The 12,614-nt window shown below is 39.5% G+C and overlaps 1 protein-coding gene across 1 annotated transcript in view; it reads left to right on the top strand.

Moving 5' to 3' along the window:
* Positions 1-206: 206 nt before the first annotated feature.
* Positions 207-12,614, top strand: part of Atp11b (ATPase phospholipid transporting 11B (putative)) — a 104,899-nt gene continuing 92,491 nt past the window's right edge. The window contains exons 1-2 of the mRNA XM_027391992.2: positions 207-505; positions 12,157-12,273. Of these exons, the coding sequence (XP_027247793.1) occupies positions 479-505; positions 12,157-12,273 (144 nt within the window). The 5' untranslated portion in view covers positions 207-478. The remainder of the gene's footprint in view (positions 506-12,156; positions 12,274-12,614) is intronic.

The raw sequence follows: 12,614 nt of genomic DNA, 5'->3' as shown, positions 1-12,614 counted from the left end.
GTCACCTACCAGGCACCTGAAAGAGGGAAGACAACCTTTCCGGAAATAGCTAGAGTCTGGTCTCCGAGAGGCAGCGTAGGGGGCGGGTCCACAGCAGGTGAGGGTGGGGCAAAAGGCTTGGGGGCGGAGCCATGGCGGCGAGGCGGGACGCAGGACTTGGGGGCGGGGCCATGGCGGCGAGGGCGGGGCGGCGCTGTGGGGGCGGCGGTGCTTCGGGTGACAACGGTCAGAGATGAAGGTGGCCGCGGCGCAGCGGGAGGCTCAGCTGCGCCGAGAGCGGTTGGCAGCCAGGCCGCGCCTATAGGACCTCGGGGCCGGGGTGGCGGGATGGGGACCCGACTTGGGTAGTGAGACGGCGGCGAGCGGAACTTCAGCCAGAGGGGCTCGCCTGCTCCGGTCAGACTCGGCGTCCTCCTCCACCTGCTGCCGCTGGGCCCCGCGTCCGGCGGGCCACGACGGCGTTGGCGACGGCGGGGGCATGTGGCGCTGGGTCCGGCAGCAGCTGGTAAGTGAGGGCTGGGGCTGGGGCTGGGCGGCGCGGGCTAGGCCGCGGCGGGGGCGCGCGGCTCTCCCTGGGCCCGGGCTCCCCACCGCGCGGGGATGCGCTGCTGCCTGCGGCCGCTGCGGGTCGCAAACGGCGCGGGTCCCGAGGAAACTGAGGCAGCGGCGCGGGCCGCAGGGTAGGCGGTTCTCCGGGACCCCAAACTAGGCTCACGCAGGTTCCGAGGAGGTCTGGGTCCTTCTCGGCCTCCTGGCGGAAGCCGGCCCCTGGGCCTAGGAGGAAGAAACGCCGGAAGGTCTTCACCACACACCTCTGCAACTTCTCTGTGAATCTGTCACCCCTCCTCCAGGCGGTTAGAACGCATGGGCTTGGAACCAGTGGTTAACTTTTGAACATTACTGGGTTACCTGGAGAAAGAAAGAGAAAACCTCAGGGTGACTTATGTGTCTAAAAAGCGTCACCTTTCCCAGAAATTATTCACAGATGAAAACCTCTCATGTCTCTTGGCACCTGCAGCCTAGGAAATACAACGCTGAGGCAACAGTGACAGAACAGACATCATTTCAGTCCGAGGAACGCTAACCTATATACTGTTTTAATTTTGAAACTGTATCAATTGAAGTGTTTTTGTTTATTAGGATTCAAGGCAGTACTAAATTTTAGAGAAGCAGAAACTTAACTGTTTTGAGACCAAAATAGTCTTTCTTCTTTCTTTCCCCCTGCTGTAAAACAGCTTTTCATGTAAAAACTAACAAGTATGTATTTCAGTCAGCCTCTTGTTTATTTTACAGTAGGCATCATTAAGAAAAAGCAGTCTTATACATAAAACTAGAACTGCCTGCCACTCCCTCATACAAATGATGGGTCTTTATTTTTAGCAACTGTTGCAAATTGAAGTATTCCAGCTTTATTGGGAATCCAAGCTAATGATGTCATTTGATCCACATTGTTAGACAGCCTTGGCTTTCTTTCGGTAAGCCGGTAGTACAGTATGGAAGTTAATTATTACAAATCTGGTGTGCTTTTGATTTCCCAGACATAGTGTGAAGGCTTGGTTTAACACCGTTTATCTGATGATGCTTTGTGTGGCAGGAAGATCATTGTTACCTGGGTCTGTCTCTTCAAGCTTTTTTCAGTATGTTAAGACATTGTATCTCAATGTGAGGTACTTGTGTTAGTTAGCCTGAATAAAATTCCATCTTCCAGACAGAAATCTGGTAATGTTGGGGAAAATGGCTTTAAATGTTCACAACTGAAGGAAGAACGAGACGCTATGTGATCATTTATAAATCAGCTGTCTTACTCGACTGTTTAACAAAACAAGTTGAACAAGTTGCCACACATAAAAAAATACTATCACTGATATTTAACTGCCTGTCACTGGTTTCACTTTTAAGATAATCAGGTCTTTAAGACCTGTGCCAGAGCAGGACTTTGTATTGCTGACTAAGTTTGTGTAATCACTTAAATTACAAATGAAGGACGGTGTGTGCAGAGTAATGACAGTATATTATACTGACTCAGTAATAAATGGTCATTCTAGTTGCTACACCAATAATTCAGTTCAAAAAGTTTAGTTTAGGTTATTCTATACGTGTTCATTAGGTTGAGTCACAAGCATTGGGTTGATTGTAAAATTGATAAGTGGAAAAATTTGAGTAAATCAATAAGTTACAGAACAGGTTGTTTTGCAGTTACAGAACACTATATGAATCCCGACTTTCAACTAATACTTCCACCAAAAAGAAGACACTTTTTATTTTTTAAATTTTTTATTACTGCTTTTGTGTGTGTGTGTGTGTGTGTGTGTGTGTGTGTGTAAAAGTGTGTAAGCAAGTAAATCAGTACAACTTGTGGGAATCATTTATTTCCTACCCTGTGGGTCCCAGGAATCTAACTCAGGTCCTCAGGCTTGATAACACTCTCATTTGCTTCCTGAGACATCTCACTTACCATGCTGTCATTTTATTACAAAGACACTTCTGTGTTCTATTTATTTATTTGCAATTGAAAAGTGATTGATATCTTATTACTATGAAATATTTTTGCTGCCTGGCATGATGAAAATCATGACAAAAACTGGTATTTTCCCTTTATGAAAATAGTGAAAACAAGAAACAGCTGACCTGAATAAGGGGGAGTTATTGGTCCCCAGACTGATAGCTGGGGAACCAGCATGGGACAGATCCAGACCCCATGAATGTGGGTGTCAGTGAGGAGGCCTCAGAAATCTATGGAGCCTCTTGTAGTAGATGAGTACTTATCCCTAGCATAGATTCGAATGTACTTTGGGAGCCCATTCCACATAGAAGGATACTCCCTCAGCCTAGGCAGATGGGGGAAGGTCTAGGCCCTATCCCAAAGAATATGACAGACTTTGAAGATTCCCCCATGGAAGGCCTCACTCTCCTTGAGGAACAGAAAGGGTATGGGATAGGTAGGGTGTTGGTGGGGGGCAGGGGAGGAGGGGAGGGAGAGGGAACTGGGATTGACATGTAAAACAATCTTGCTTCTAATTTAAATTTTAAAATGGAAGAAAAAAATAGTGAAAACGTGGAATATGCTTTTTTGTTTTTATTTCACACACAATGTTCAATTTTTTATGTTAAAAGTTATTGTATCTTTCTGGTGTTCTCTGCATTTATAGTGTACCTCTTTTCAGTAGCATACTCTATGAGCTCATTATTATATCATTAACAACATCTCAGTTATAATAGCATAGGACCACTAGGTGCCTGTTGTATTATTATTATTATTAATTATCTTGCCATTGCTATTAGTCAAATCCACAGCTTTACACATGTTAGTGGTAGTTGCTCACCACATGCACCATTATTTGTACAGTGCCGATTGTTAAACAAAAGTCCTTGCCAACAAATATATTTAGATGATATACAAGGTTTCTTTACAGGACAACACAATACCATATTTTCATAGAACTTACTTTGTATAGGTATATGCTAAATCCTGGTGATTCATGTGAAAGTGATGAGGCTTTTATTCATGAGCACCCTACATTGGGCATAGAGTTAGTCTTGAGTATGTTTTATGAATAGATGAGGATTATTTCTGTGTTTTATATATAGTGATATATATGTATATCACAATATAATGATAAGATTTAAGTCTGGCCAACCCAGAAGAACATAGAAAATGACTGTTAACTACACACAAGCACAACCTAGCAGGCAGGTGTTTCTTTAGCTGGTGATGCAGGACTGTAATCCCAGCGTCTGGGAGGTGGAAGAAGGAAGATTGTGAGCTAGGAGGAGGGTGCAGTTCTTAAATGGTTCATAAATGTCCATTCAGATTTGTGCTGGTGATAGTGAAAGGAGGCTGAAGACTGTCTTCTGCTTCACTGAGAAATTGCAAATTAGCCAAAAGTCCATCAATTTTATTATCAAATGCTTCTCCACATTGTATGTATCTGTATGTATTGCTTGTATCTGTGCTTAATTTTTTCCCTTTTTTCTGCTGTCACAGAAGGTGAAGTCCCTTTTTCCCAAATTAAGTAGTTCACTTGTTTTGATACTGTTCTTCTGTCATAGTCTTTATACTCCCGGTCAATTATCATGAGAGTATGTGTTCTTTCTCTATACCTTTAGTCTGTAAACACAATTAAGCTTCCCTCTGCTATCTTCATTTTCCCTGCACTGTACCTAACTGCCAAATGTTCTTTAATTGAATAAAATTTTAAAAAGGTTTATCCTTCGTAACAGTTCTGTCTAATATACTTGAAATGTGGCTGGTTCAGGTTGAAATTTTCGTAACTCTAAAACATAATGGATTTTAAAACCAGAAGAAAAATGTGACATATCTCAATTTTATCTGTTTCTGTGACAGTAAGATGACTTAGTAGGAAAAGGTACTTGTCACCAAGCCTGATGAGCTCTGTGTGATCTCTGGGATCCACATGGTAGAAGGAGAATTATCTTCTGAAAGTTGTCCTCTGGCTTTTACATTTGTATGGTGGCATGTGCCCACTCCCCAACAATAAAGAGCTATAATGAAAAGGAATGTCTTATTTTTTAAAATGCTGAAGTTTTAAAAATTTAGTTCATGTACATTGTAGATGTCATTCTTTATTTTGCTTTTTTTTTCTCCTGGAATATCTTTATCAAACTCAGTATAAGAAATGCATATTTATGATATCTCTGTGGGAAATATTAAGACTTATTTTTACTTTAGTTTTGGGGATTGTAAATTTTTATATTTAATTCTTCTATATATTTGGTTATAATGGATCAAGTAAGCTTTCCCCAGTGTTGTGAATAAGTCATGCAACTTTTTTTTTCTTTCTTTTCTTTTTTTTTTTCTTCTGATCATTTGAAATGGCTGAGGGAACTGTCCTAAGAGAGACAGTTAGGATACTGTTGTTTTTTTATGATGACTAGCTCACTTAAAATTATCTCTATAGTTTCTGTGCAAATGTAGTATAAATGGTTGTCTTACTGAATTATTTAGGGAGCAACACAACAAGAATAAAGTCTGCTGTAAGTGTGGCATGTCTATAGTTTCAGAATTTGGGAAGTTGAGGCAGGAGAATTGAGAGTTCCAGGCTTATATAAAAAAATTTCAGGATTATATAATAAGGTCTTGTATTGAAAACATAAAAAGAAAAATGAGAGACTATATGCAGCAGAGATACCATTTGTTTGTTTGTTTGTTTTAGTGGATATTTTTGTTTTTGAGACAACATCTTTCTTGTGTTGCCTAGGCTGGTCTGAAACTCACTATCTTCCTACTTCAACCTCGAAAATCCTGGGATTTCAGATATGTATCACCATGCCCAGCTTACTTTTTCAGTTGGTTGTAGTACCTATGGACCACAGTAGTACCACATTCTGTCTGAGTTAACAGTAAGAGTTAGCCTCTGCAGAAAATCCTAAGTTGTGATTTGTCTTTACACCTGAAAAATTTAGATCACATGCCAAATTCACTAAGGATATTAATATTTTCACATTTCATTTAGAAGTAGAATACCACCAACAAAGGAATAAATAGGATAATGTACATAGTACCATTAATTGAGTCATTCTCCTACATTTTACAATAATTAGGAACAAAAACAGATGTTATATGTATATATACACTGCATATGCAGTTAATGCTTCTATGAAGCCAATATTCATGATATGTTTCTTGTGCTCTATATTAGGGGAAATTTCAAGCATAGATAAAAAGTATAGAAAATGATATAATGAGCCCCCATTTACCCTTTAGTCAATTTGACAATTAGCTCAAGTCAGTTTTACTGGATCACCTCTCATAATATCTCTACCTCCTGACTAATTTTAAAGCAAACCTTAGACATTATATAATTTCCCCATAATTAAGTCTCTGTCTCCAAAGATAAATACTTTAAGTATATAAGTGTGACTTCTGTAATAGTCCAAGTATTTCCATTTTCCTTTCTTTCCTCCTACTCAAATTTTAGAAAGCAGTTCCTAAAAAGAATACTGCCTTTTTCTTGTGTTAGTGTCTAAGGAAAGGAAATCATAGAGATCAAATGAACCTTAAGAATATTTCGCTTCAGAGTGTCATATTGTATATCCTAAACATGTGCAGATTTTATTTGCAACTTAAATAAAATACATGTGACATGAAAGATGAAAAGAATATGTGCACTTTTAATTTTGAGGGAGCAAATCATGCTTCTGTTTTCCTTGCTACAAATGATGACCCAAACCCGTTCTCTCCCTCCTCTTCCCCTCCTTAGGCTAAAGCAGTCTTGCCTCTTTCCTGGACTGATGCAATGCTTCCTGGTTTGCTTTGCTTTCCTCCCATCCCTGCAGTCTGTTTGTCAGTTAGCAGCCAGAACAATCTTACACTTTAGACATATCATTAATTCCTCTGTTTGCAACCGCCCCAGGGCTCTGCTTGCCTTCTTGTTGGTCTGTGTTCTATCCTGTTCTCTAGATCACTTCTCACGTCCCATCTACTTTCTTTTTCTAACAATGTTTTTTATTAATTCTTTTGAGAATTTCATATATTTTGCTCAAATTCATTTCCTCAACTCCTCCCAGATCCTTACCTCCCCACCCACCATCTTTCAATTCATTCATTCATACTTTCTCCCTCCACTTCTCTCCCTTGTTCTCCCTTGCTCTGCCTCTCTCCATCTGCTATCCCGCTCTCTCCCTCCCTTCCTTCTCCTTCCTTTCCTCTTTCTCTTAAAAAAACACATGAAGGCAATTTGTGTTGGCTGATTACTCCTTGGTGTAAGGTCTTCCCCAGAGTAAGGTCAGTACACCAGGTGTAACACCATCGAAGCAAACCTATTTTCCCTCCCCTGGCAGCAATCAAATGATGGCTCTTTAGCTAAGGTGATTTCGTTCATATCTCACCTCCTCCATTCTGAGATTATGGTCTCCTGCTGGTCTTGTATATATATTCGCAATCGCTATGATTTGTATGTGTATCTGCCTTGTTGTGTCTGAAACAGTTTATTTAAAGTCATCTACCACCTCTTGTTCTTAAAATCTGTCCAACCTTTTCTACTTAGATCCCTGAGCCATGAGGGGAAAGGTTTTATGTAAACGTCCAATCAGGGCTGAGCTCTCTGAAGTCTTTTATCTCCACATGTTGACCAGTTGTGGGTCTCTGTGCTAATTGATGTATATTGCAAGAAGTTCCTCTGATGAGGGATGGGGAGGACAGTGATATATACCCATCTATACCCTTTTTGCTATACCCATAGCAAAAAGTCATTAAGAGTCGTTTATTGGCATGTCCATTTAGCAGGTTAGGAGTAGGTTTTTCCCTACAGCTCATGATCTAGCTAGCCACAGGTTCTTGGCCTCATTAATGGTGTCACATATCTCATGGAGCAGGCCTTAAAGCTAATTCAGTCAGTTACTCTCTTAACATTCACTACTGTTGGCTCCAGTTGGCATATCTTGCCCTGCAGGTTGTGATTCTAGTTCTCAGTGATCTTAGCTGAGTGGGACTGCTGATTACTTTGAATTTCTTGTAGTGTGCAGCACTATGTGAACTCTAGCCAGTAGAGATGAAGTTTCCAGTTGACTGATAGCTGAATGTCTGTATGCCCTATAACTCAAGTTTGGTTTTTTTAGCAGTAGGGTTTTACTGTCAAGTTCTTGAGAGTAATTGATAGCATTGGCAATAGCCTGTAATTGTGGGAAGGGGGGGTCAGTGACCCTATTGGCAAACAACTCAAAAAGAGGTAACCCATTCCTGGTACTGGGAGCTTTATTTAGTTATGGATGTTATCTAGTTGAGATATTGTCCTCTCACTATAGAGTACCTCAGTTTAAACTGGAAGCTTCCACAATAGTACGTTTCTATGTGACTTTTTCCAAAAGGTCTCCAGTGTCAGTTACACCTCCCCATATTCCCTCTTGTACCCTGTCCTTCCATCCCTCAAACCATTTCATTTTTCCTGTTCCATTTCCCCCTTTCTCCCTTTATAGCACTATATTCTATTTTTTCTTCCTTGAAAAGACCCCTCTCCTCTCCCATGTCCACTTACTAGTTATCTAACCTGTATGTGTATTCCAAATGAAATATACATATGTAAAGCTTAAAAGTTAGCATCAGCATACGAGGAAAAAAATGCAGTATTTATATATCTGGGTTTCCTTTACCCCATGCATGTTTGTTTTCAGTCCCCTGCATTTACTGGCAGTTTTCATAGTCTTGTTGTCTTAACAACTGAATAATGCTCTATTGTATAAATGTGTCACATTTTCATTATTTATTTATCATTTGATGGACATCTAAGCTGTTTCCATTTTCTGACTATTGTGAATACAGCAGCCATGATTAAACAAGTATTTCTGTAGCAAGATACACAGTCTTTGGGTATACGCCTAAGAATGGTGTAACTGGATATTATGGTGGATTTATTTTCAGCATTTTGAGGAACTTCCATGCTGATTTCCATAATGGCTATACCACTTTGCATTCCCACCAGGGGTGAACAAATGTTCCACTTTCTTGATATCCTTGCTAGCAATTTGCTGTCTTTCTCCCCCACCCCTAACCCTTGGAGACAGGTGGCTCTGGCTGGAGCTTGCTATATAAACCAAACTAACCTGCAGTTCCAGAGATCCACCTGCCTCAGCTTCTGCCTCCTAAGTACTGGAATTAAAGCCCCCCCCCACATTGAGCATGCAAGCGCGCACACACACACACACACACACACACACACACACACACACACACACACACACACAGAGAGAGAGAGAGACACATACACACACACACTAAATGCTTAATTAAACAAGAACTTTGCCAGTCTGATGGGTATGAAAAAAATCTCATTTGCATTCTTCTGATTGTTGGTGAGCAATGTTAATACCTCTATTTCATTCATATGGATAAATTTCCCATTTTTCTGAAGAATAATGTATTAGTTACTTGTTGGTGTGATAGAATACTTAAGCAAAGCAACTTAAGGAAGGAAGGGTTTGTTTGGTCACGGCAGCACAGTCATAGTGATAGGAGCTTGAGGCAGCTGGTCCTATCTGCGTTTAGGAAACAGAAGACTGCTCCCATTCTCCTTTTACTCAATCCAGAACCCCAGTCTAGGAATGGTGCTGCCCACATTAAGGATGGGCTTCTCACATCAGTTAACCCAGTCTAGACAGTCCTTTGTAGGCATGGCCAGAGATGATTTTTATCGTAATTCTAAATCCCATTAATTGACAGTAAAGGTTAACACCAGGGGCCCAGAGAAATAGCCAGTAAAACCGCTTACTGCTCATGTGGAGGCCCAAAGTGTTTGGTCATCAGCACCCACATTGGGTGGCTCACAACTATTTGTAACTCCAGCTTTCATTAACATCATAAGTAGTTCCTTTTTTTTTTTTTGTTCTTTTGTATAGTGGATGCAACTTCTTCATTATATGTGCCATAAATATCATCTTCCATTCTTTGCCCTCTATTTAATTTTGTTTTTCTGATACAGAAATTTTAAGTTTCTTTGTAGAAAATTTGATTTCTACATTGTTACCTAACAATTTCTTTCCTCTATTAAAATCAGAGAGTTGTTTTATTATTGTTTTCTTCAAGTTTCTTAAAATATAGCTTTTCAGTATTCAGATTCAATATACCTGGGATTGATTTTTGTATAAGGAATACGGTAATTTGTGTTTTCCCATTGGAAAGTTAATTGTTTCCTCTCTCAGTTTATTAGATAAGTTATCTTTGATGTCTAACATGTGTTTGCCTTTTCTGTTATGAATGACATTCTTAATTTCCTCTATGTGTTCTTTTTGTTTTCCTAGTTCACTCATCTATTGGTGTACCAGTAATCCATCATCCTTCCACACATTTTGGTTTCTTTTTTTCAGATTTACATCGGACCCTTATTCTTCCATTTATGACATATATGCATTTTTAAAAAATTCTCTGGCGGGCAGGGGGATCAAGGATTTTGATTGACTTTGCATTAAAATTTATTTTCTTACTACTTTAATTTTATGTGTGAGAGAGAGGTGAGTGTAAGGATGTGTGTAGAGATCAGAGGGCAGTTCTTAGGAGTTAGTTCTCACTTCCCACCTTGTTGCTTCTGTGGCTGCACTTCAGACTAGCTTTAAGTATACTGGTCTTAAAGATGTACACCACTGCATTTGGCTTCATTATGTAGATTCCTAGGACGAAACTGAGTGGTTAGGCTTGGATGGCTAACACTTTTACCCATTAAGTTATCTTTCCAGTCCTGAGTGTCTTACACTTATATTCTTTCCTTCAAAGACTTAACAACTGGGCCTGCAAGATGGCTCAGCAGGTAGGCATCTGCCACCAACCCTGACAGTCTTGAGTTCTATCCCTGATACCTAACCTTTGTGGTAGAAGGTGAGAACTAGTTGTCAAAATTGTTCACTGACCTCCACATGCATACCATGGCATGCTGACACCCTCCCTCAGGGGAAAACACAAAGTAAAAAGTAAATTTCAAATAACTTTTTAAAAATTTATATCTATAAACTGTATGGTTTTGTTTTTCTACCTATGTCTATAGTTATTTGAGTATGCTTGTGTCCTTTTTTTGTTTGTTCGTTTTCAAGACAGGGTTTCTCCGTGTAGCCCTGGATGTCCTGGAACCACTTCCTAATGCTACAACCCTTTACTATAGTTCCTCATGTTGTGATTACTCGAACCATAAAATTACTTTCCCTGCTACTTCATAACTACATTTCTGCTACTGTTATGAATAGTAATGTAAATATCTGTGTTTTCCAATGGTCTTAGGTGACTCCTGTAAAATGGTTGTTAAACCCCAAAGGGATTGTGGCCCCCAAGTTGAGAACCATTGTTCTGGAACATCTTCCCCTTCCTACCCACCCAAACTTTAAGTTCTTTAATGCAGACTTAAAGGGAGCTGATGCACTAGTTACTTGCCAATGTTAATTAATGTCTTGTTTCCCATTTGGTGGAACTGTTTGTAGGTGGCCTAGGAGGAGGAGGTGTGTTACTGGGGGCCCAACTTTGAACTGTAAAAGACCCACTTCATTCCCAGTTAGCTTTCTCTCACTTTCTGCCTCCAATTACAGAACAAGCTCTCAGCTTTTCCTGCCACCATGTTTTTGCTCTGCCATCATGGGTTTAACTCTCTAAACCTGCAAGCTCCAAATTAAATACTTTATTTTATACATTGCTTTCCTTGGTCACACTGTCTTATCACAACTATAGAAAAGTAACTAAGACACTATGCTGAGATTATTTTTACTACTGTGTCTGGAAAGATGGTATCCTGATTTGCTTTCTACTACTGTGATAAACACCATTACCAAAAGCAACTTGGAAAGGGTTTATTTCATCTTACAGTGTATAGTCCATCATTCATGAAGGGAAGTCGTGGCAGGAAGCTGGAGGCAGGAACTGAGTCAGAAGCCATGGTAGAACAATGCTTACTGGTTTACTCCCTGTGGCTTGCTCTCCATGTCTTTCTCACCCAGGCTCATCAATCATTTATCAAGAAAATGATTTACCTACAGGTCAATCTGAGAGAGGCATTTTCTTAGTTGAGTTTCTGTCCTTCCAGTTATCTCTAGCTTGTGCCAAGTCAACAAAACACTAACCAACACAGATGGTCTTCTGAATTTGAAGCAGAGTATATTTCCCTCCAGGAATATTATAAACATATTTCTATCTATATTTCAGGAAGTTGTACCTATTAATGGTTCAAAGAAATCCATCACATGAATCTTAGTCTTTTGAAAGTAAAACTGTTTGAAACTAAGTTGAACTGGATATAGAAGAGGTTAAAAATATGCATAAAACTTCTATCAGGCATGGTAGTCACATTAGTTAGACATATATCTATTTCTCTCAGTAAGAATCCATCACAGGGAAAGCAAGGTATTCACAGGAATGAAAAGCAAAGGATGCAGTAATGCAAGCATCTGTAGCTCTCATATGATTTTTTTCCTTCTAGCATATTTGGGAGTGTGAACTATTTTTCATTGTTGAAGGTGTGACTTAGTTAATTTATTTATGAAGGTAATATACCTACTCACCTTTGAAGAAAAGCATTGGTGGCTTAACTGTTCTAATTAAATGGATTCAGCCTATGTGTAGTTTAAGGCCAATAATATGTATAATCTGATCAGTTATTTAAAACCAATGGTAAAATATTATACCAGCTAGTCTGTTGACTAGTATTTTTTTCTGTTGTTTGGTCTTAGGGTTTTGACCCACCACATCAAAGTGACACAAGAACTATTTACATAGCCAACAGATTCCCTCAGAATGGCCTATATACACCTCAGAAATTTATAGATAATCGGATCATTTCATCCAAGGTAAGCATAAACAATTTTATTATTACACTATAGATGTGGAGTGGGGGATATATTTGTAGCTCATTTGGTAGAATGATTACATATCATGTACAAAGCCCTGAGTTCAATCCCCAATACCACATAAACTGAATATTATGATGTATGCCTGTAATTTCAGCACTCTTAAATTCAAGGTCATCTTTAGCTACGTAGCAAGATTGAAGTCTGCTTGGGATACTCTGTCTCAAATAACTAAAATAAAATGGTAGATATGTAACGTTTTAAAAATGATTTACTGAATGTGTGCAATGTATATTTATACTTTTAAAAAGCCATGAAACTGAAGGTTGATAGATTTATCT

This window comes from Cricetulus griseus (assembly GCF_003668045.3).
Source record: "Cricetulus griseus strain 17A/GY chromosome 1 unlocalized genomic scaffold, alternate assembly CriGri-PICRH-1.0 chr1_0, whole genome shotgun sequence".
Lineage (NCBI taxonomy): Eukaryota > Metazoa > Chordata > Mammalia > Rodentia > Cricetidae > Cricetulus > Cricetulus griseus.
The sequence above is the reverse complement of the archived record's forward strand: the minus strand, read 5'-3'. Positions and strand labels throughout refer to the sequence as shown.